The following is a 24,663-nucleotide window of genomic DNA, read 5'->3' on the forward strand; positions in this document are numbered from 1 at the left end:
AGGGTTTGATCCCGTTCCCTGCAGTAAACACATTGCCTAGTGATTTCTAATGGTTTCATTATTCCTGATAGTTTCAAAAATCAACACAAATAAATTGATTTATATACACCTCCACACATTTTGCATGAAAACATACACCACCTCAATTTATGCATCTGTTTTTCTGAAGCTGTGCCTCAAGTCGGTAAAAAAGACATTCAAATTCATCCCTAATAATAGATATTTTCTTTCAGGAGTGTGCCTTTGTGGTTGGAAGAATTGATCTGTCACAATGAGTTTTAATGTTTTAGTTGCATACCCTCACAATCAACACGTACACCTGGAAAACTTTTTTTTTTTATTATCTGTGCCAGTTGTGATGGATTACTGATTATTAGTCCATATAAGCATGTTGCTGGATTTGTAATATATATAGAGTGTTTGTAATTCATCAAACTTGTCAAAAGCACCTTTAAGATGTTTCTACTCCAAAACCTACCTATGAAACCAAACCAAAAGCATCCACTAGGTGGAAGTGTTTAGTTGTCACCTGCATAATGTGCTGCTTATTTCAATAATTACTTATAATAGCATTGATTAGCAGCCATTATACATGAAATGAACCCTTTTCATTTGTGTAACCCAATGTAGTCAAAATGTATTAGAATGTTTATGCTAATTATGCTGTTTTGTTTAACAGACAAAAAAATAAATAAATCAGTTTACAGTTTATTAATTAAAAAAATCGAATTACCGATAGGTGTCGTTTTGGTTGGTTGTTGACAATGAAAATTAAGAGTGATATTGAATATACATTTAACCTGTTTGTCTGTTAAATGTTAAAAATAAATGTTTGAAAATAAACTTAGTCTTGCATTCGCGACTCCTGGTTATAGATTTTATGAAATTGCATGTTAATGTGTCTAATTTTTTTAAAAAAAAAGGTAAAAATGGAAATGCATTAATTACATTTTTTAAATCTTTTTTGCCTAATTCATCTCATTTGTCAAAAAAATAAATAAAAAAGTTACACTTTATTTAATGAATGAATGAATGAACCAGTGCCCAAAGTGTAAATGTACATTTAAGTAGGCTCCTGAGTAATATTAATTAACATGTAGCCTACTTTCTATAGGGTTAGAATTAGCATTTGCTATTGAATTAGTTATTGCATGTAATTATACATACATAATATACTGTTATAGTATGTAGTCTACATGTAATGTAGACTAATTTTACGGGCACTGTAAAATTAAGTGTTAAAAATTGTCAAAGTTTTTTCTTTGCAATTGCACTGCAAGTATTATGCAACCCCTTAAGAAAAAAAATGCAAAAAAAAAAACAACCCAAACAAAACCAAATGGATGCATAGCAAGATAAAGCACATGCTAAACCAAGAGCCAAAAAGAACAAGTGGAACGGATAGCAGATTTGCTGGAAATGCAAATGTTATTATTAGTTATGATCTACTTATAATGTTAATTTCTGCATTATATATCTTGCAATAATGTTTGTTATAAATAAATGAAATGTGAAATGTATAAAGCGTCAGCAATTTTTCTGGTTGTGTATGAATAAGTGCAGAAGGAAACTGCGGTGACAGAGAGAGGGAGGTGTGATTTACTCACAATCACATCACACTCTGACCCAATAAGAGATGTAATAACTCAGTGCTGCCAATAGGTCGCACTGCACGAGATAAACAGGGTCGCCACGGATCTCTACTGTAATCTCCATTTTGAATGTTTTTATGGTTTTATGACACGCCTCTTTTCTCATGACCGAAACGAGTAAATTGCCTGGATTACCCAGATGGTGTTATGAATTCGGACTAAAACGCAGGAGGATATGTGAGCTGCGTTCTTCTCGCGCAGCTTGTAATTGGTCTCGCGCTTCTGAAACGACCTCGGACTGCGGAGAAGGCTTTTGGTGTTGTTGCTAATCGCTGTCTAAACATTACAATGTCAGATGAAGCAACAAATCAAAACAGCAACGTAAATATCACAAGGTACGTACGTTATTTCGACCTTCAGACCACCCTTTCGTGTTAACCGTGCACCTGAATACAAATATTGACACTGAGAGCGTAAAAGTATAGCAACTAGTTTCAGATCAGTAACTGGTTTTTGAACTCGCGAGCTGTTTTTCTGCTGCGCTGTTAGGCTGATTTATGCGCGTTGGCTGTTGCATTGGTATTACGCGTAATTTAAGGGTTTATACTCTAAATGCGAAGTGATTGGCTCGTTTGTCTGCTGTGGATTAACAGTAGGAGTAGAAACTAGGCCTCATTGCGTGTCACTGCTTCTGCTGCGAGCGCGCGAGACTTCCCCTTTTGGGATTTTCATCCGTTTATTTTAATATTAGTCGAGGGACGTAAGAGTCAGTAAATCCTCATGGATATATACTTATGCAATATATTATGCAATATATTATGTGTCATCTGAAAGTTGAATAAATAATCTTTCCATTGATGTATGGTTTGTTATGATAGGACAATATTTGGCTGAGATACAACTATTTGTAAATCTGGAATCTGAGGGTGCAAAAAAATCTAAATATTGAGAAAATCGCCTTTAAAGTTGTTCAAATTAAGTTCTTAGCAATGCATGTTACTAAATAAAAATTAGGGTTTGATATATTTACAGTAGGAAATTGACTAAATATCTTCATGGAACATGATCTTTATTTAATATTTTTGGCATAAAAGAAAAATGAATTATTTTGACCCATGCAATGAATTGTTGGCTATTGCTACAAATATACCCCAGCGACTTAATACAGGTTTAATGGTTTGTATTAAACTTTACTGGTTTTTATAAAAGTGTTTTTGTATTTTTGTTTTTTAGTAAAAATGCTCATACCATGGTGCAATTTGTCTGTACTCCTAATGCACTTAATAATGTTTTATTTTATTTTTATGATACTTACAGTAAACTAGGTTTTTCAAGGATGCTATTTATGGCGTTTCAGAGACTATAATTGTTTTGTTCTGTTTTACCACAGTATTGCAAGATGGATCAAGGAGGACTGAAGAACGGCGCCAAGAGAGATGATCATTTGAATACGTTGGATTACAGCAACAGCCCAGTTGAGGGAATTTTACGAAGCGGAATACAAAGCGCCATGTCTGTTGCCCCCACCTCACTGGTTCCTCAGCCCAATCCGCTGAAGCAGCCGGTTTCCGGGGACCTTCCCAATGGCCTGAGCAACTCGCCCACTCTGGAAGAGCACACCACCTCCGTGTCCTCCACCCTTGGCATCTTTGGGGAAGATTCAGAGCTCAAATTGGTTGGGAAGGAGCAGAGGGCTCAGCAACACCAGACCCTGGGAGCTTTCACTTTGGGAGACAGCTTCTCAGGTCTGGAGGCCAGCATCGCAGACTTCAACAGCACCTCCCCTTCAGTGGACTCCCTGATCGGTGGAGTTGACCCCAATCTCTTTCATTTAAAAACAGAGGACTTTTCCCCCATGGATAAAGGCGATATGGACCTTGACCAAGATTCCTTTGGGCCTATTGGGAAATATGTTGATGTTGGCAATCATAAGCTCTTTAGTGACAACACTCTGGACCTCCTGCAGGACTTTGAGTTGGACGGATCACCTTCCGATTTCTACGTGGCGGATGACTCGTTCCTCTCCACCATAGGTGAAGATGCTCTGCTCGGAGACTTGCCAACAAATACGGAGAGGGACTCAAAGGTTGCGGTCAGTGGTGGTCAAACCACCACTTCCAGCACCTCCAGCATCAACATGGTCACCACCAGCTTGCCCACCGTGAAGGTGGAGAAGGACTCTATAATCCAGCTGTGCACTCTTGGGGTCTTCAAACAGGAGAACAACGGTGGGACTAGCTGCTGTCAGGGGAGTCTGCACAGCACACCCATTAACATTTGTGGTGTCACCACTTCAAGTGGACAGAGTTTCCTATTTGGGACCGGCCCATCCACAGCTGCTGTCAGTCAGCAGAAAGATCAGAAGCCCGTCTTTAACCTGTACACCCCTCTGACCTCTTCAGAAGACAGTTGGGGCAGGGGCCTGGGCTTTGGGAATGCAAGTGATATGCAACAGAGGGCCAGCGCATGCTTTTCCAAAAACTACACAAGCCCCTATGCCAGGTAAGCCATGAAAGCCAACATGATGGTATGTGTTTGTGGATGAAAATGTTTAATGAAAGTTTCCTACAGTCATGGAACAGCTGGAATTTCCAGGGAATTTTCTGATAATGCCTGGAAAAGTCATGGAAATTACTTAAAATCTTAAGAATTTTATGGGAAGACCGTAGAAGTCCTTGTACTTATTAGAAATCTGTCTTGTGCTGAGATCTAAAACCCCTTTTAATGGCATTTCAAGTATTTTTTCAGTTTCATTTTTAGAAGTCCTGTAAAATTTCAGTTATCACTATCAAAACTCATTGGTCAAAAGCGTGGCAGTGTTATTTTGGTATTTAAATTCTTTTAATAATTTCTTTCATATTTTAGAATGGCTTTTTGACATTTTCAAACTTTCATCATTTTTTTTATTAGTGTTTGTTTGTTTTAAAGTCCCCCTGTAGTGAAAATCATTTTTTCGAATTAGTTTATTTGTCTATGTAGTGTTTTTAATTTGCTTTTAGTTAAACCATGTGTCAATCCATTAATCAACACCATTGCTGAGTATTTTCTCCTTAAAACTGTAGCTTCCCATTGGCAGTCCCAGAAACGCCATTTGAAACAGCCCACGCTTTGCTACGTCACAAAACTACGGCCCTAAACATGTCATGTTACACTTTTAATAAATTAATGTTAAATTGTATAAGTTTCATGATTTTAATTAATCAGGCATGCTTTTTGATTAATAAAATTTAATTTGACCATTAAAAAGGAGTCCAGAAAAAACTGAATTTAGAAAAAAATAAAACTGATTTCATAGGGCCCTACTATTATTGTAATATTATGCGTTTGTACTGTTATATTGTCTCACCGGTGAATGAGACATGAGGTAATATGTTAATAGCATGCTTTTGACCCTCCACCAATGCCGTCTCTTATCATGTTGCTGGTTAGCCTCTGCTCCGCCTGTGTCCGTTCATGTGTTTTGGAGGAGGCGTGGCTTTGGAGAGTGTTTTGCAGGGAGGGTGAGATCTTATGCTTTCAAAACTAGCTTACTCTTCAAAGTCGCCTACCCTACTTTTAAATATCACTTTTAGGTTTAATTTATTTTTATTTCAGTTTTAGCTTTTATTTGTTTCCAGTTTTTTTTTTTTTTAGTGCTTCAGCTTTAACTTATTTCAGTTTCGTTTCAATAAATAAAAAATTTTTCCATTAGGGTTTTATTAATAACTACAGCTAAATCTATAAAGTGTGGGGACTATTTTACCACCATTATCGCTGAAATAAATCAGATTTTAGCAGATGTAGCACAAAATATAATTCTTATTAAAGAGAAAAGGAAAGCACGAAATTGCATGTCTTTTCTGGGAACAATCATGCCATGCATTTCCTCCAGTAAGGAACAAGCAGGAAATGGTGGTCAGACCAGACAAAATCAGTTTTAAAGACAGCACTGCACCCTAAATTAGCCTAAAAATGACTGTGCTGCACCAGTATGGATTTGTTAAAGCATTAAATTAGTTAAAAATGCTGTAAGCTCAGTGCATGAATACAATATCTGAACATTCAGACAGTACTGCACCATTTTCCTCTTCAAGTTCATGTTCCATCATGTTTTCACTGCTATCTCTCCTCACCTATTTGCAAACCCTGACTTGTGTGAGCAGAAATCGTAAACGAATTAAATGTGCTCAGAGGGCATTACAATCATTTCTGTGGTAGTAATCTGTTAGTGTGCTGCTTTTGTTACTGTGCAAACGGTCTCGTGTTTACCGTAAGACAAGGAAGTCTGTACTCACGAAGGAGTTATGTACGTGACACACATATCTGAAGATCTCCACAGAGCAGGTCTCTGCAGCTCGACCTGAAACCTGCTCATCCAAAACTGCATCGGTTTGATGGATTGTTAATGGCGTTTCAGGCATACAGGCTTTGAGGAAGTGTCTGCATATTTGTCACATGAACGGGTCATTGGCGACACACCCACCTAGTTCAGCTTTTGCTAGATGCTTAAAATAAACTCAAGATTGTTTTTCTAATGTCGAAGTCATTGAGTTCAGATCAAATGCCAGTGTCCTCACTTCTTGTTTCGGTAATCACTGATAACATTATGCAAGCTTACTTAAAGTCAACAAGAAATAGGAATCAGCCCTTACTTTCTTTCTTTACATTATTAATACATGTACCTGTTCTCATTGTGATCAATTAATTAGTTCATGTCGTTTTCAAAGGAACTTGAAGTTCTTTTTCATCATAATGTATAAACTGGTTCTGCGTCTAAAATGACTCGATGGCTTAAAAGTGCATGCTACTGTTTAGAGCTGCACAAATCAATCAAAATTAAATTGCAAAGGCAATAAATCTCAATCAGGCAGAAGCTGCGATTGTGATGCGTATCTTTCAGTAAAGCACGGTTCTGTGATCAAGAGTAAATTTCCATCCGAAGGCCAGAGGGATCTCTCACATGGAAACTCCAAATACGCCCCGCAGAAGAAACCACTGCAGCTGAATAAACAGAAGATTTAACTGCTTTCATTGATTCATTGTGACTAATAAACACAACTTCGACAACATATGGTTAATTTGAGTTCTTCTTATTATAATTTGTATTATAATATTGCAATGCTAATCGACAACATGGGTTGGGGCTCTTCATTTTGAACTCTCAAGGTGCATTAGATAGAATAATTTAACTTTAAAATGTTCCAAATTTATTTATTTTTTCAAATCTCCAGTTGTCTTTTTTTTTTTTTTTATTGCAATAAATATCGTATCGTGGATATGTATTAATATTGCAATATTAGTAATATCACAGTATTATATCTTGAGATTTTGATATCTACTATTTAGGCATTATTTTTAGACTATTATTTTATTTAAAGAAGCAATCCCAAAATCTTGGCAATAGTTTACATTATTTAGTATTTTAATGGCAGATAACATTAATGTGGTTACAGAAGTGTCCAATCCAGTGTTGTTATTGTTTTACTTTTAATTGTTTTACATTAATTGAAATAAAGCATTTAAACTTTAAAAAATTAAACATGCACTTAAAAAAAAAAAAGCAGCCTTGGTAATAACTGAAATAAAATAAGTTTTAAGTACTAAAACTACTGAAACTAAAGCTGAAATAAAAATAAAATAAAATAAATAGATATAAAATAAAATTACTGAGAAAAAAAGTAAATAAAGCTAAAATAGAAATAAAATAAAATTTTATAGAAAAAACTACTGAAGCTGAATTAAAAATAAATTAAAGCTAAATAGAAATGAAATAAAATAAAATTACCTAAACTAAAACTGAAATGAAAATAAATTAAAGCTAAATAGAAATCAAATAAAATTAATAGAAATAAAATAAAATTACCTAAACTAAAACTGAAATGAAAATAAATTAAAGCTAAATAGAAATCAAATAAAATTAATAGAAATAAAATAAAATTACCTAAACTAAAACTGAAATGAAAATAAATTAAAGCTAAATAGAAATATATACACACTAATAACAGAACACATTTGTAATACAAATGACAGAAGCACATAACAAAATTACTAAAACTGAAAAATGTAAGCATATGTTAAATATGAATAAATTCTGTAATAGTATATATGAATGAATGAACGAATGATGCATTTATATAGCGCTTTATTGTATATTGCTGTACACCCAAAGCGCTTTACAATCATGTGTGGGGGGGGGTCTCTCCTCAACCACCACCAGTGTGTAGCATCCACTTGGATGATGCGACGGCAGCCAGAGCACAACGGCGTCACCACACACCAGCTACAGGTGGAGAGGAGAGAGAGTCATAGAGCCAATCAAGTGGATGGGGATTATTAGGAGGCCATGATAGACAAGGGCCAGTAGAGGGAATTTGGCCAGGACACCGGGGTTACACCCCTACTCTTTACGAGAAGGGCCATGGGATTTTTAATGACCACAGAGAGTCAGGACCTCATCCGAGCGTCTCATTTTATTGTTATATAAATAACAATAAAATAACACTGGCTCAGTCCTGCCCCACTTTCACAGCTCTTTTATAGCTCCAACACACCTGCTTGATTCTAGTGATCCTGAAGACCTTGATTAGCTGGTTCAGGTGTGTTTAATTAGGATTGGAGTTAAACGCTGCTGGAAGTGGCCCTCCTGGAGCAAGATTGAACATTAAAAATAGCAGAAAAACTGTAGCTTTGTAAAATAACTAATAAGAGACATTGATCTTGACCTTCACCCTCCACGCTCTGCATCTGGCTCCATTTGTGTTAACTCACTTTTTCACAGTCCAATCAATTCCCGATAGATAAAACTTATTTTTTTTTTCTTCATGCTACACCCTGTTTGACTCAAATATTTGTCACATGGAATTTAAATAGATGCTGTTTCATCTGGACTCTAAACAATATGTTTATACATCACAAGGTTTGGGCTGAAAATCTGGCCCACTGCGTAGTCACAATCAGATGAAAAACGTAGCAATCGCTTGAAAGTGCACCGTAAAATCATCTAAATAGCTAGTGGTTCTGGATAGAAAACAGTCAGTTCGTGGTTCAGTCACAGAGAGCAGAAACAGATGGTGAAACACAAGAGAGGTTTCATCTTTAATTTACATGTGGGCTCTATTATCAGGCCTTTGTGGTCTGCAGGTTTTGAGTGGGAGTCAGGGTTGTTTGCGCTGCGTCCCAACCTGTGTGACATTTAGTGGCTTGCAGCCAGCTTAGACAGGAGCTGTCTCTCTCTCTCGCTCTCTTTGTTTGCCTGTCTCTCTCCCTCTCTGTCGTGTGCACGCTATGTGGCAAACATGGTTGGTTTCAGGTCAGTGGCGCCACTTTTCTCACGCAAACATAAATCGGCTCACACCCCTTTTGTTTTAGTTTTTTTTTTCTTTTCAGTGTGTGTGTTTTTCTGTCTCTTCTCCTGTGTGACTCTCTCCATCTTGAATGAGGATCTAATTGAGCCAAACCCTTTTGATATGTAGTGACTCAGAAATTCTTCCTGAAAGCTTTGCTCAGTTCTTGGCTTTATATGAGTCAACATGGACAGCTGTGAATAAGTAGCTTGTTTTCTCTTTCTCCTCCTAGTCTCTCTCTCCTCTCCTCCCTCCAGCACACACCCACCGAATATTTTTAACTCTGCATAACCAGTCCCACAATGAGGACCTTTGGACGAGTGAAAATATAGGTTAAATAAAAGAAAAGAAAAAAAGCCCCGAGGCTGATCTTTGAAATGTATGGAGACTGTCACACTCTCGTCTGCAAACACTGTAAATACAGTTTATACAAAAACAGACTGCATTCACTTAAAGTTGAAACGCAGCTCTATATTACTACAATTGCAAACACACAGTTGCTTTTACTTCTTTTTGCCAAACGCAGTTTGCTCGGATGACACTTGTAGCTGAACATAGAGACTCCATTCCAGATGCCAAACATAGAGACGCTCCAGATGCCATTAGAAAATAACACAGACTGTTTTTTACCCACAGCATTGATTGTGTTTAGTTTCACTTGAGTAATTTTAATAATATGACCGATAATGTTAAATTACACAATCATTCAAAAGTTTGAGGACAGTAAGATTAAAGTGATAAAAAGGCATTAAAGTGATCAAAAAATATTTATTAATAACTGGTCAATGGTTTCTCCTTTAACATTAAATACCTCTTATGAGGTATATAACTGTATGAGTAATTAAAAAGTATAAAAATGAATGGTTCCAGTCCTCAATGCTGCTTTGTCAACACAACATTCCAGCTGTGCTAAAAATACAATATATTAACAGCTTTGACTGGTGTCTGCTACCAAAAACCAACTTCCCAGACCTCTACACTGGAAGCTATTAGACAGCATTTCGGCGTTAGGAATATCAGACAGGTTAGTCATCGCGTATATTTGACACAGCGGCCAACCTAGGTTTAACTACAGCCATTAAAGAGGGCAGTCTCTCTCTGTCTTGTGCTCTCCTTCTCTCTCCGTTATATCCTTTGCTCTCACTTACTCACTCTCTCACCGTCTCGGTTCGGTTCCTGTAGAGCAGAAATCTTGCCAGTCAGCAGAAGTGGATAATGGATGTAAATCACCTCTGTGTTATAAGTACTTTAGCACACAGTGATCTGAAACGCTCTGAGTGCCATTGGTTTGACCTACTTTCTCTTCTGCATCGCAGCTGGGCCAAGCAGAGATTACCCCGCGTCTATACGCTGCAGGCCGGCGGCGGCACGACAAAACTAAACACCTCCGCCATAGTAAATGAAGCAGTCTATACTGCATGCATGCAAAGTCCTGGAGGACTAAAGTATAATGAACAAATAAGTCACTGGGCAATATGGCCAAAAAAATGATCACAATGCAATTTTTCATATCATATCGAAGCGCGCACGAGCATAGAGACGTGTTTCAGACAGCGCGGCATACTGATTTGATTCCTCTTTCATGTATCCCTGCGTTTAAAATGCATATGCATGGGGGGTTGCAGTTACGTCGCAATACTGAACATATTTCTGTTATCACAAAAGCAACGTGCAAACTTTACGCAATAGTTAAGTATACTTCAGTCATACAGAAAGTGAAAGTAAAAAAAACGCTGCATTAACAGCGCATTCTCTAAGAGACAAGAGATGAATATACTTCAACATGTTCTGATAACAGTATAAATGAATAGACCTGTTTTAAGACCATCCACAACAACAAGACCCCTCTGGTCCACAAGATTTTTTTCAAACCGTAACCGGTCCGTGGTGTAAAAAAGGTTGGAGCTTAATCACAAATAAACTGTGATTATATTCCATTGCTTCTTCATTACATTTAATACGTCTAAATTAATCATATAATAAAGTTCGATATGAATATCCCATATTTCTGACACAATACTGCAGTTAGTGTTACTACAGTAAGTCCATGGCAAATGATGGCGATTTGTAGATTGAAAAGGCTTCTGACTGTATTGTTGTGCACAGTGTTTTTCCTGTTTGTCAGCGCTGTTTCGTGTGGTTTTTAACTAGTATAAATCACTGAGTCATTCAGTGAATTCAAGCGCTTCACAATGGATCTCACAGTGCTGTTTAATGCTCGCGTGACTGAGATTTATCAGCGAGTAAACGCATCTGCTCTAGTTAGCTTGCGCTGCCATTTGAACGGATAAATAGTCTGCAGTAGTGGTGCGGTTCAAATGAGTTGCGCCATTTAATTTTGCTTTTAGCACGTAAACATTATATTGAACACTTGTTGTTATTTTATCAAGGAAAATTATGGATTCGAAAAATGTCTTTGAATAATTTTCTTGTGGTGCACTTATGATTACTGTCTGAACCCAGTGATATTTCCATTGAGAAGAATGCAAATAATGTAACTGTATTTCGGGTTGAGCAAACCAGTGTGGTTAGACTGGTTGCAAAGTAAATGTGACCCATATTGTCTTTTTCTTACCAACATGAGTCATCTGTGCAAAACAGATAGAAAGAAAAACCTCTCGTATTGGGATTATATATTCATGGAACAATTACTAGTTTTATTTTAAGAGTTGTTGTTTAAAATGCAGTTTTTTAATGTTGCTGCCTGATTCATGAGGCAGTGTATTATAGCAAGGCTTTGAAAAAAGTAGCAGACGCAGTGATGGCATGCTCAACTTCCTCTTTCAGTTTTCATGTGTTTCTCTTCTGGGTAGGTGCTATTTCCTTTTTCTATTGCTGCTTTTGCTCTCCGAACCTGGGAGACTGAAGACTTCAGCCACAAATTAGGCATTTCTGTCAAATAGATTAAAACCCACAACCTTCTGCAAAATGTCATTATGTGTTATTAAAGGTAAAATGAAGCTATTACAACAAATAGACTAATCTAGCATCTGACAATTAAAATGCCGACCTGTAACCAAACCGAACGTGAGATTTTCAGCCCACTGTGATCTATAGATACAAGGGACTGTTGGGATCGATACATCACTAGCAGTTGGATATGTAATGTGGAGGAAGTCACGTGCTTTTGTGGCCATCAAATGCAGTCTATAAATAAGTAAACAGAAGATGGAGAGAGTAGGATTTTTAGCCACAGGTATCTCTTTGTTTTCAAACTCAAAATCCTCTTCGTCATTGCAACGTTTGGCTGATTTCGATTTAAAGTTGGCATATAAAGAAAATTCACCTAATCTGTTTTCTAAATGCATTCCAGATCTCATTGTCAACTATCCATGCATGTCTCATTTAAAGAAAATAAAAAATTAATCAAAATGTCAGGTTTTTTTTTTCCTGCAGCAATCTAATGTAGCTTCTAGGACTGAAACGATTTTTTGACATTATCAACAACATCAACATTAAAAATTCTCAACAGATAATATTGTTTTCTAATAGTCGTTTGATCATATGACCTAATGTAATGGCCTGCAGTAGCGCAGTTTGACCAGTGTGGCGCTGTAGAGACTGCAATTAAGCCCTCCTGGGCTGCAAACCAATAGAAGACAACACGCAAATGGATACAAACCAGTGTGGGCAAGTTTTACAAAACTATAAACCATAAAAGATGCTATGTATGCTTTACTGTTAGCGAACATCCCGACGAAGCTGAGAGTGGCGTTTAGATGAGTATGTAATATGCTTTCCTCTCAATAACAATATAAACACAAATCAAAAATGCCAGCTGTGAGAAAACAGCAGTTAAGGTAGCATCTGAACGTACACTGAAAAAAACAATAAGTAAGATTTACTTCATTTTTATTTTGCAAGTTTTTGCCGACATAAATTTTAAGTAAAATGTAAGTATTGAATTAAGTAAAATCTACTTAACTAATTTAGGTGAAATAAGTAAATTTAACATGACCAGTTAGAGTTGGATGAGTACTTTTTACTTAATTATTTTAAGTACATTTCACTCAGTAATGGCCTCTAAAATGTACTCATTCGATGTAGCACTGGGAAACAACCATGCTATTAAAGCAAGTAGACAGCTTGTTGTCCTTTTAAGATAATATGTCCACTCAATAGAATTATCACCTAAATGAACACAGAGACCTCAATACTTGGTACGCCATACACAGTGACGGTGATAATCAATGCATAGTGTTTGAGTATGAATGGGTCATTTTGAGTAGAAAATCAACTCCAGATGTCACAAAACAGTAAGTTACTAAACCTAACAACAAAAGCAATCATAAAACAGTGTAAATGCCTCTCGAAAACAGCAAAAAAGTTAACCTTATTAATTATTCATGCCCAAGTGCATGATGGGAACACCTGGATCATGACTTTGATATTTAATTTAAAAATCCTTGTAAACATAATAAACAATTCCAAGTAAAATATACTTATAAATTCAAACTTTAATTTCTACAAGCTTAAATTGAGTACTAATATAGAATTTACTTTAATTTTTTACTTCTTGCCTGAACTAAATTATTTAATGTAGAAATTACATTTGTTTTTATGTAGTATTTACTTCAGCAAAAAATAATTTTTATCAGTGTAGCGAATAATCAAAGCCCACTGGTTAATCATTGAAATAATCAATGATTAGTTAAATAATAGTGCTGTCAAATGATTAATCGCTTCCAAAATAAAAGTTTTTGTTTACATGATATATGTGTGTGTGCTATATTTATATAAATACACACATGCATGCATATATTTAAGAAAAATGTTACGTTTATATGTTAAATATATTTATATATGATATAATTTATATGTACGGAAGCGTATTGCATTCACTTGAGGAAAAAAAATCTACTCTGTTTTTCTGAATTAACGAGTTAATTATCTCAGAATTACGAGATAATTTTTCATTAAAAAAAAGTTTTTGCTCCAATGGTTAGTTAAAAAAAAAAAACTACAATTTTTGAGGTTGCTGCAATTTTTACAGATGTTACTGTTTTGATAATGAACAAAAAATCTGCATCCTAACTCAAGCTACTACTGCTATCAAATGTGCATTTCTAAGAGACATAAAAAAAGTCATATTATTAATATTATCAGGCAACACAAACCCGTTTCTTGATTTGAAATAATGTCACTCAATAGAACATGCAGACACTAAGAAATTAATTTTTCTGCTAAGATATTTATTGGTCTGGTTTCTATCATTTTGGAGCAAACATCTGGCTTTAAACTTGAAAGAAATAAAGATTTGTCATTTATCTTGATAATCATCGATATCGACTGATATGAAAAAAATGATCATGATCGTGATCATTATTTGGGGCCATATCACCTAGCCCTAGTTGCAGCCCTATTCCTGCATCCTCCCATCATTTGCCAGTCACATGTGGTGGTGTTTGACACAGCTGTTCGGTTTTCTGATGCATATTGTTCGCTCACTTGATAGAGCAGGGCTCTTGTAATCTCAGGGCCACATTTGGCCTGCGGGCCAACAGTTGAAAAGCCTTGAAACAGACAATTATGACAAACTATTATTAAAATGTTTTGTAGGTGATAGAGATCAGGTTGATCTTGCAAGGTATGACACGATGCTATTAAAACTTCATGCGTGCATGCACAAGTTGCTTCTTTTACGGGTCTTAAAAAAAAAAATATATATATATATATATATTAGTTGTTTTTGTTTTTTGATGAGCGTGTACTTTTATACATTGCACAACCATGTAGAATGTCTAGTCTTATCAATAAAAATAACACAAATGACAGGTATCTCATTTAATTATTTATTTGGAACTTGATGGACGCAAACCAAAAGATAAGAGCATTGATAAGAAAGCAATAAATCAGGCATCTGAGCAAAAACAACTTCACATTTTGTAACATGTGAGTCAAAACAATAGATAAAACTAATATTAAATGCAAATCAATTTTATCTTGCAAACTGTGATGTTCGTTTTGTGCCTAACAAGACCTGACATGTTTAGACTTGTTTGCAACACGTCTCACTCTGTATTTTCATGTCACTCCACGTTTCTTTGCTTCTCTCACATGTGGATAGAATACAGTAAAGCAGTCCTGACTGCTGATAGTCATGCAAATGGATTTACTTTTGTACCAATGATACAGAAAAATCTCTACCAGTTGAATCGTAGCTGTTTCCATGTATTGTTTTCTCCACTGAATTAAAAATTTAGGCCAGAAATCCTAAGATAGTACAGCTGTTTGTTTGGCATTTGTTATCTGTTAATTCACGTTCATGCGGTCTGAAGAGGATATGCAACTGTCCTCTCCTCCTTTTTGCTCTGCTTCACTTGATGGATTTGCATGCATCTACTACACTGTGAAGCCCTACTCGTATTTTCTACTCATAGTCTTTCTCTCAGGCTGAAAGCATGTGTAGGCGTTGTGGCTCAGTGTGGAGGTGGAGCAGTAGGCTACGTTCAGCCGTCACCCTCTGGTGGCCAGTCTAACAGCCTCATCCTCATGATGTGTAATCATTGCATTACTATGTTAGTAAAAAATATATAATAGAATGTGTGCTGAGGGTTAGCTCTTGCCTTTCCTGCTGAACAATATTAATTCATTATTCCTGTTCATTAATATACATTAATGTTTTGTGTGTTTTCAGACCTGAGAACAGCACTGCCACCTCCTCAGCTGCTGGGAAGTCTGGCACACACAAGAGCTGTCTTGTGTGCTCCGATGAAGCTTCAGGCTGCCATTATGGAGTCCTCACTTGTGGAAGCTGTAAAGTCTTCTTTAAGAGAGCAGTTGAAGGTGAGGAAATCCTGACACCTGTATTCTGTTTTATATCTGTGGCCTTTACTGTATTTTTCTGCGCATTGCCTTTTTTGAAACACTTTAGTGGGTCGTTCTGTATCAACTCAACCAGAGGTTCCCGGTGCAAATTGTTGGAAAAAACTCATAAGTATTAAATGTCATGAATGCATATTTACTGAGTAATCTGCTGAAAATGGGAAATATTTAACAATCTGGACATGCAGCTGTCTTGAGATCCCATTATCTCTGGGAATGAATGATATAGGGCCTTGAAAAAGAAGATTAAAAAAAAAAAAGTTTATTAAGAACAAGAATCTAAAATCATATTGAGATATGTGACCCTGGAGCACAAAAGGGTAAATTTTCCGAAATTGAGATTTACACATCTTCTGAAAGCTGAATAAATAAGCTTTCCATTGATGTATGGTTTGTTAGGACAATATTTGGCTGAGATACAACTATTTGAAAATCTGAGGGTGCAAAAAATCGAAATATTGAGAAAATCGCCTTTAAAGTTGTTCAAATGAAGTTCTTAGCAATGCATATTACTAATCAAAAATTAAGTTTTCATGTAGTTACAATATGAAATTGACAAAACATCTTCATGGAACGTGATCTTTACTTAATATCCTAATGATTTTTGGCATAAAAGAAAAATGGATAATTTTGACACATACAATGTATTTTTGGATATTGCTACAAATATACCCCAGAGACTTAAGACTGCTTTTGTGCTCCAGGGTCACATATACATTATATATATTATTCAATATGCATTATATACATTAAATATATTTACTTCAAATGTAATTGAATAATAATGAACACACTGCAGTTCAAATTCTAATTATTTTGCTTTAGTACTGTATGTTTGTCAACTTGTACTTTAAAGCATGGCAAAATATTAAAACAAAATGATTTACAATGTACTTTAATTCTTTTCATTTAACTGTATTGCAAATTGTACTTAAGAAACATAGCCATGGGACACTCTTTGTACACTCTAAGTACAGTTAAGTGGCCTTTAATTTAATTAAATAATATTATCTACAAATACCTTTAAAAATAGCTTTAAGTGCACATTCAATACAATTAAGCAAGCTTAATTTTCACAAAAAAGCCGGTGATTGAGACAAATTAGTGATGTGATTGTGTGATTATTTACCTCTGTCTTTCTTGACTTGATTGTGTAGAGTTAGAGACACGTTCTTCTAGCGTATTTTTACTTTCTCACTGCATGTCTATTTCAGGCGACTCGTACTATGAGTCATTCGTCGGTCAAAATGCTTTTTATTCTGTGGGTGTTGAAATGCATCTCTGGCTGACAGAGAAAATGCATTCTGATAATATCACTCTAATGCAGACAGATAACGTGAATTAGATTTTACAGATAATCAGTGTGTATTTTAAGTGCATATATATGAACTATACGAACTACGTTAAATTAATTAAAAGCAATGCAGTGGGGTTCAGGACGGTGTTTGACAGCATGACTCCTGAAACATCCTGTCTAATCCACACTATTCTTGATTCTCATAGGGCAACACAATTACTTGTGCGCTGGACGGAACGATTGCATCATTGACAAAATCCGCCGGAAGAACTGCCCTGCCTGTCGTTACCGCAAATGCCTCATGGCAGGCATGAACCTTGACGGTAACACGAAATGTTCCACCTGTTACATAATTACACCAGCGTGTCCCCAAATGTCATTTTAGATGTATAACAAAACTTAAATTAAATCACAGAAAATGCATAAAGTTTGAAAACTGACTGTCGTAAACTTTCGTCATTCACCGCTCAGCCCGTAAAACCAAGAAGGGGGCCCGTCACACCAGCAAGGTAATCCAGCAGCCGTCGATTCCAGAGCGCAGTCTTCCTCCGCTGCCAGAAATCCAGGCGCTGGTGCACAAACCCATGCCTCAGGTGGTGCCCACCATGCTGTCACTGCTAAAGGCCATCGAGCCGGACACCATCTACGCTGGGTACGACAGCACCATACCTGACACCTCCACCCGCATCATGACCACTCTGAACAGGCTGGGCGGCCGGCAGGTCATCTCTGCGGTCAAATGGGCCAAAGCTCTGCCAGGTACAACTTGAGAATAGGTTGTTTGGTTGAAATGTTAAATGAATTGCGATACAGTTGGAAGTGGGAGTTTATATGATGAATGCATCTCTGAGGGAACTGACTGTCTTCAGAAAAGCTTAGATGCTATGTCCTTTTCATCTTGCCTCTGTATAATGCATATCAAATCAGTGTTTATAAGCACATCTCCGCTTTGTTTAAAGCAGTAACCAAGGAAATGCAGTATCGCTGCTGTTCCATAAGCGCCACCTGCTGTCCTGAGTGAATTTGCATCTCATTCAGCCCATCTGCTGTTTTTGTTTCATTCTGATGTTTTATGTAGTATAATAAGCTAAAGTCAGACTGTTCTGTTTTTGCTTTAAATTTCAAAATTTTACAGTCTTAATTTTAAATAAACATGTATGCAACACCTTTATTTGGACAGTGATTAAAATGCAGTTGTTGCCTCCTAATTTTAAATGGAAAAAGCACAGACAAAGCCATATGTGTTTATATGAAGTACTTTATTTTATTTATATTATTTAATTTGGGATTTGTTTTAAAATTTCAGGTTAGTTTTACTATTTTACATATTTTACTTTCACAAAGAAATGGGCAGCATTTTGTCAGAGAAATAGTGAAAGTACACCTCATTTATAATTTCTCTTAAATCTGATTTTGTAAAAAAAAAAAAAAAAAATTGAATCGTATCGCATCGCGAGTTGAGTGAATCGTTACATCCCTACTTAAAAAACCTCTGTTTTGCTCTTTTTAGGGTTCCGGAACCTTCACCTGGATGATCAGATGACCCTCCTGCAATGTTCCTGGCTGTTCCTCATGTCCTTCGGACTAGGTTGGAGGTCATACCAGCAGTGTAATGGAAACATGCTGTGTTTCGCACCAGACCTGGTCATCAATGAGTATGTGTCTCATTTAACAGGCCATTTGCTTTAATAATCTCTCTGGCAGTTTAAAGATGTGTTCACACCATGGAAACTATTATGAAAACAACTATAAAGTGTTGAATCATTTTTCAGAAGTTCAGAATGTTTTTTTTTTTTTTCAATTTGATGCAATTCAGTTAGATTTTTTTCTAGTCGATGAACAATAAAAACATGGACAACCAATCAAAATCCTCCCAGCTTTTATGAGAAGCCATAGACAACAAAACTGTAGGGCACTCATTATAAACAGAATGTTATCATCTGTTGAAAATGTACACACCCTCAGGCCATCCAAGATGTAGATGAGTTTGTTTCTTCATCAGAGCACTTGCTCAGCAATGGATGCTCTGCAGTGAATGGGTGCCGTCACAATGAGAGTCCAAACAGCTGATAAAAACATCACAATAATCCACACCACTCCAGTCCATCAGTTAACATCTTGTGAAGCCAAAAGCTGTGTGTTTGTAAGAAACAAATCCTTCTGAATAAAATACCAGTCCATAATAAGACTTCATTCTGACGGCACCCATTCACTGCAGAGGATCCTTTGGTGAGAGAGTGATGTAATGCGAAATTCCTCCAAATCTCTTTCAATCAACAAACAAACACATCTCCGTCTTAGATGTCCTAAGAGTGAGCAAATTTCAGTTTTTGGGAGAACTATTCCTTTAACTGCCCATAAAAGCCTAAATTAGAGTCGTGTGTGTCTGTCTGCAGAGAGAGGATGAGGTTGCCCTACATGAATGATCAGTGTGAACAGATGCTGAAGATCTCCAATGAGTTTGTGAGACTGCAAGTGTCCAACGAGGAGTACCTGTGCATGAAGGTCCTTCTGCTCCTGAGCACAGGTGACCTTCTTTAGAAGCCATTCGTCGGTTTTGGGTTCCCTGAGAATCCAGGTGACATCGTTTGATGTCAAATTACTTCATTTTACAGAGGACCGTAACTGTGTGTTTTTGTGCTTTGTCAGTGCCGAAGGATGGTTTGAAGAGCCAGTCAGTGTTTGAGGAGCTACGGATGTCTTACATCAAAGAACTGGGCAAGGCCATTGTGAAGAGAGAGGAGAACTCCAGCAAGAACTGGCAACGATTCTATCAGCTAACTAAGCTACTGGACTCCATGCACGACGTAATGAAGTTTATCCTAAATAATGCTCTTTGAAAACTGTGGCTCTGCTCCAAACCCTAGTGAGCTGCTCGTGCTAAGGCCGCATCCTAAATGACATGGACTGATTAGGAACACCGTGCGTCATACTAATATCCCTCGGGAGACTCAAATCAACAATTGATCCCAGTAGAGTTCTGCATGTCGTTTAGCTAATGATGCAATACTCCTATAAGCATAAAAACACATGGCACTAGGGTCACCATATCAGGGGCCATTTGCTTAAACAGTTACAAGAACAAATACTGAAGTGTTAATCAGTCTTTTAGGATTCAAATTTGACAAATCAGTGTTTTTGTGTAACTGATTTTGAAAAGTTATGACCAGTCTTGCTGAAATTTTAAAATCTAAGCAATTATATAATCGGCCCCAGATATTCACTACACGGTTACTGTGGCGATAAGAATTCACAATACCCTATATATAGAATTATTTTAAATAATGCCATTAGTTAAATGCATCTTTTATGGAGGGAATAGAACAGTATATATGCAGGATTGGGAAAGGACTGTGAACTCGGATCGCCCAAAGCTGATGTAGTATAGTGTAGAATGTAGTTTATAACCATAAACTTTACAAACGTGGACAGAAATAAGTCTTTTTTTTATTTTATCCAAAAAACTCCTGCACTGGCAAACATTTTTGGGTACGAGTAGTGTCTTGCTTTTGCCTGTTATCTACTCCAACATGAGTTTGTGTGGCAATAGTCTTTTTTTTTTCATTAACAGTGTTGGGGAAAGTTACTTTTAAAATACAGTATTGCATTACTCCATAAAAATTGCATTGGAAAATTTTTATGGAAAGTAATGCCTTTTTGTCACCTGGGCTAAGCTTGCTTATTTGTTTTTTAATAACAATTTTTTTTATATATATTTTTGGCATCTATAAGTCCCTTTCACACCAACACGGGGACAGGTGTCAATGAATAAATGCGGGGGGAAAAAGTAACTTATTACATGTTACTTATTTGAAAAAGTAACTTATTTGTTATTTAGTTGTAGATTTAAAAGCAATGCATTATTTTACTAGTTACTTGGAAAAAAGTAATCTGATTGCGTAACTTGAATTTCTTGTTACCCCCAACACTGTTCATTAAATTATAAAAGGTTTTTAAATTGGGACGTTCAGTGTTGAATAAAAACCAATACTTCTCTGTATTGTAATTCCTACTGGGATTTCTTTCACTGAAAAGCACAGTGAAGCCAAACAATGCTGTATTATCATATTATAAACCAGCATATAATGATTGCTTAGCTTTTTAGAACAGCCTTCATCTCAAGACTGTGCCTGTTAATGATGCTGAGGCAACTCACTAGATTTGTGAAACAGAGTAAATGTCTATAGTTTGTCTTTTTCTGCATAAATTATAATTGTAGTTGGACATGAGACATGCAATCATAACTGGCACAATTTTTTTAATGTGCATTTTATTAGGCTGTTCATCAGTGCATGTTAATCTGATGAGAGAAAACAGTTTAAATGTTTGGGGTCGGTAAGATTTTTAAAAATGTTTTTGAAAGAAATCTCTTATGCACAACAAGACTACATTTATTTGATCAAAGATACAGAAATATTGTGAAATATTACAATTTAAAATATGTTTATTATTCAAGATTTTTTTATTTGTCACATACACAATTATACAGGGTATAACCAGCAGTGAAATGTAGGTATTATTATAAAGTATTGTAAAATGTCATTTATTGATGTGATGCAAAGCTGAATTTTCAGCATCATTACGACATTCAGTGTCACACGATCTTTCAGAAATCATTCTAAGATTATGATCAATGTTGTGCTGCTTTATATTTGATGAATTCTGTTTAAAAGAACAGCATTTATTTGTAACGATAGCTTTTCTTAACAATGCAAAAATCTTAAAAGTTGCTTTGATCTTGCTACTGAACGGTATTTATTTTCATAATTCTCTTTCAAAAAAAGTTCCTCCACTTTTAATGAAAACAAGGCTATTTTTTTACACACACACGCCTAACCTACTCTTGGGATTCACTTGAAAGTAAAGTGCATTACAAACGCTCTTTCACATCTCTAACCCCTCTGTGTCTCTTCAGATGGTGGGTGGACTCCTGAACTTCTGTTTCTACACCTTTGTGAATAAATCCCTCAGCGTGGAGTTTCCCGAAATGCTGGCGGAGATCATCAGCAACCAGTTACCAAAATTCAAAGCTGGGAGTGTCAAAGCGCTGCTCTTTCACCAGAAGTGAAGCTCCTCCCAGCAGCAGGACTCGATGCCTTAAACGCTCACCCCGTCCCCTCACTCCCACTCCACCGGGACAGCAGAGGGAGGCGGAGGCGTGCGAGAGATGCAACCCAGCACAGAACTCAACGATTGACCACGGAGGAAGAGACGGGTAATTAACCGAAAAGCTAACAAACGGCTGAACTGTTGAAATGACATAACTACGAATCTCATGGATAGATTATCCCATATATGTCGTCTCAGGTGTTTGACTCCCAGCATCAACGATTATTAGTAGAAGAAAGCTAATTGTCCAAGGTCACTTACTATGAATTGCACACAACTCTTATTTTCGGAGCACTTACACAGTCTAGTATACGCAGATTATATAGTCAGAATCAGAGTATCCTAGTTTTTAACTTCAGATGATAACAGTTTGAAATAATAATTTCAATAACATGTACAGAGATAATGGCTTCAGCTTGGTTTGAAATGAAATATGTTTTGTATGACATATCTTCACTGTTGTAAAACAACTCATTAACAGAGTTACATATATACAGAAAAAGGGAAAATATGTGCCTTTTTATTTTTTAGCTTCTTTCCTTTTTTAGCCGTTTTCTTGACTCGTCCGCACCAGACATCTGGCACTACTTCTTCATAGTTGATTGTACTTTTATACCCACTTTTAATTTTAAAAATGGCCATTTGTTTTTCTTTTTTTTGGCAGCTCTGTAATCATTAGTGTGAACTTGGAGATGAGCCTGACGATTATTTTTACGCTGATATCAGTCGAGAAATGTAAATCGAGCACTTTCACTCCTTGTAAATGCTTTAAAGGGGCTGGTTTAGGTTTGTGTTTAAGAAAGCCATTTATTATTAATTTCACCTGTCGATTCATATAGGAATTATGCAATGTGAAACATAAAGTTTTGTTTTATGTGTGTTGTATTTGTTCCTTAGCAATGCCACAGTATACAACCAAAACTATGAATGCAGATTACACTACCTACACCATTTATACAGACAGATGATTTGAATGGTCAGATACAGTACAATCACACTTGGCTACACCAAACATCAACTCAGGCCCATGTCATTTATATTTGCAACACTCTAGAGATCCTGTATAACTGTACCTTTTTTGTTTTTGTTTGATCAGGTCCACACTAACCTTGACCTGTCTGTTGGTTTAGTCAGTCAAACTATGGTGCAGGCGCAGGGTTTTGACTCTCTGGGAATTTCTACTCACCTGTATAGTTTCAATTTCTGTGCCAAACATATATTGCTTTCAATTTGTACAATCTAAAACTGTGCTTGTCTTAACAGTTGTCAAAGGCGGTATGTATATTACCAGAATATTTTACAGTTCTTCTGTGGAAGCATCTTGTTTAATACACAAATAAACGCTCTCCAGCTTCAGACTGCTTAGCGTTAAATTGTGTGATACAGATTCAGCCATCAACACTCATTTTCAAATTCTAATCAATATCTGAGCAGCACTTTTCACTTTGCTCTTCCGTTCCTACAGATATATATGATACTAATAAACAGATGTATTTACATTAACTTTTTGCATCATGCCTAATAAACCGTTCTCTTAGACCCTACAGTGGCCTGTCGTGTTATCTGATGCAATGGAGTGGGCTTTAAATTCTCACAGACTGCCTTATCAGCCGATGAACATGTGCCGTGTTGTTAAAATTGACATTATCTCAACTCCTATGGGTGAGAGGCAACAAAGAGGTGAGATACACATGACCGTGGACCACAAAACCAGTCTTAAGTGTCAATTTTTCAAAATTGAGATTTATACATAATCTGAAAGCTGAATAAATAAGCTTTCCATTGATGTATGGTTTGTTATGATAGGACAATATATGGCTGAGATGCAACTATTTGAAAATCTTATATATATATATATATATATATATATATATATATATATAATATTAAGTAAAGATCATGTTCCATGAAGATATTTTGTAAATGTCCTACCGTAAATATATTAACACTTATTTTTTGATTAATAATATGCATTGCTAAGAACTTAATTTGAACAACTTTAAAGGTGATTTTCTCAGTATTTAGATTTTTTTGCACCCTCAGATTCCAGAATAGTTGCATCTCAGCTAAATATTGTCCGATCATAACAAACCATACATCAATGGAAACACATTTATTCAGCTTTCAGATGATGTAGAAATCTCAGTTTCATAAAATTGCCACTTAAGACTAGTTTTGTGGTCCAGGGTCACATCCACCAGTTTGATTACAAAAATGACATTTCTTAAGAACCTGGCAGCTTTTTAAAAGATTTGTAATTGGCCCATATAATCAAATTATGTGATAATTAAGCAAATTATTTAAACAAGTATTATTTACCTAATTATTATTAAATGAAATTATTACATACATTGAGAAAAAAACAACTAAAAATCAATATATAAATTAAATATAATGATATAAATGAAAAAAATATATATCTAATGAGACGGGTCTTGCTGAACAGCCCAGGCAGCTTCAGAGTCTCGGGGTAATCAATACAAACTTCAGCAGCATTAACCGTGTCTCAATCCTCCGG

General features: G+C 36.1%; 1 protein-coding gene across 2 annotated transcripts; it reads left to right on the forward strand.

The window, feature by feature from the left end:
- The first annotated feature begins 1,648 nt into the window (after window positions 1–1,648).
- On the forward strand, window positions 1,649–23,689 carry LOC306853426 (glucocorticoid receptor-like). 2 transcript variants are annotated; one of them, XM_079390821.1, is made up of 9 exons: window positions 1,649–1,987; window positions 2,983–4,094; window positions 15,552–15,700; window positions 17,243–17,359; window positions 17,508–17,795; window positions 18,547–18,691; window positions 19,433–19,563; window positions 19,686–19,843; window positions 21,952–23,689. In XM_079390821.1, the coding sequence occupies exons 2-9, from the start codon at window positions 2,992–2,994 to the stop codon at window positions 22,102–22,104; spliced, it is 2,244 nt and encodes a 747-aa protein (XP_079246947.1). In that variant the 5' UTR covers window positions 1,649–1,987; window positions 2,983–2,991; the 3' UTR covers window positions 22,105–23,689. The 2 variants fall into 2 exon arrangements, with proteins under 2 accessions (XP_079246947.1, XP_079246946.1); XM_079390820.1 differs by lacking the exon at window positions 1,649–1,987 and adding an exon at window positions 2,572–2,768.
- Window positions 23,690–24,663: the final 974 nt, after the last annotated feature.

Source organism: Barbus barbus, assembly GCF_936440315.1.
Source record: "Barbus barbus genome assembly, chromosome: 33".
NCBI lineage: Eukaryota > Metazoa > Chordata > Actinopteri > Cypriniformes > Cyprinidae > Barbus > Barbus barbus.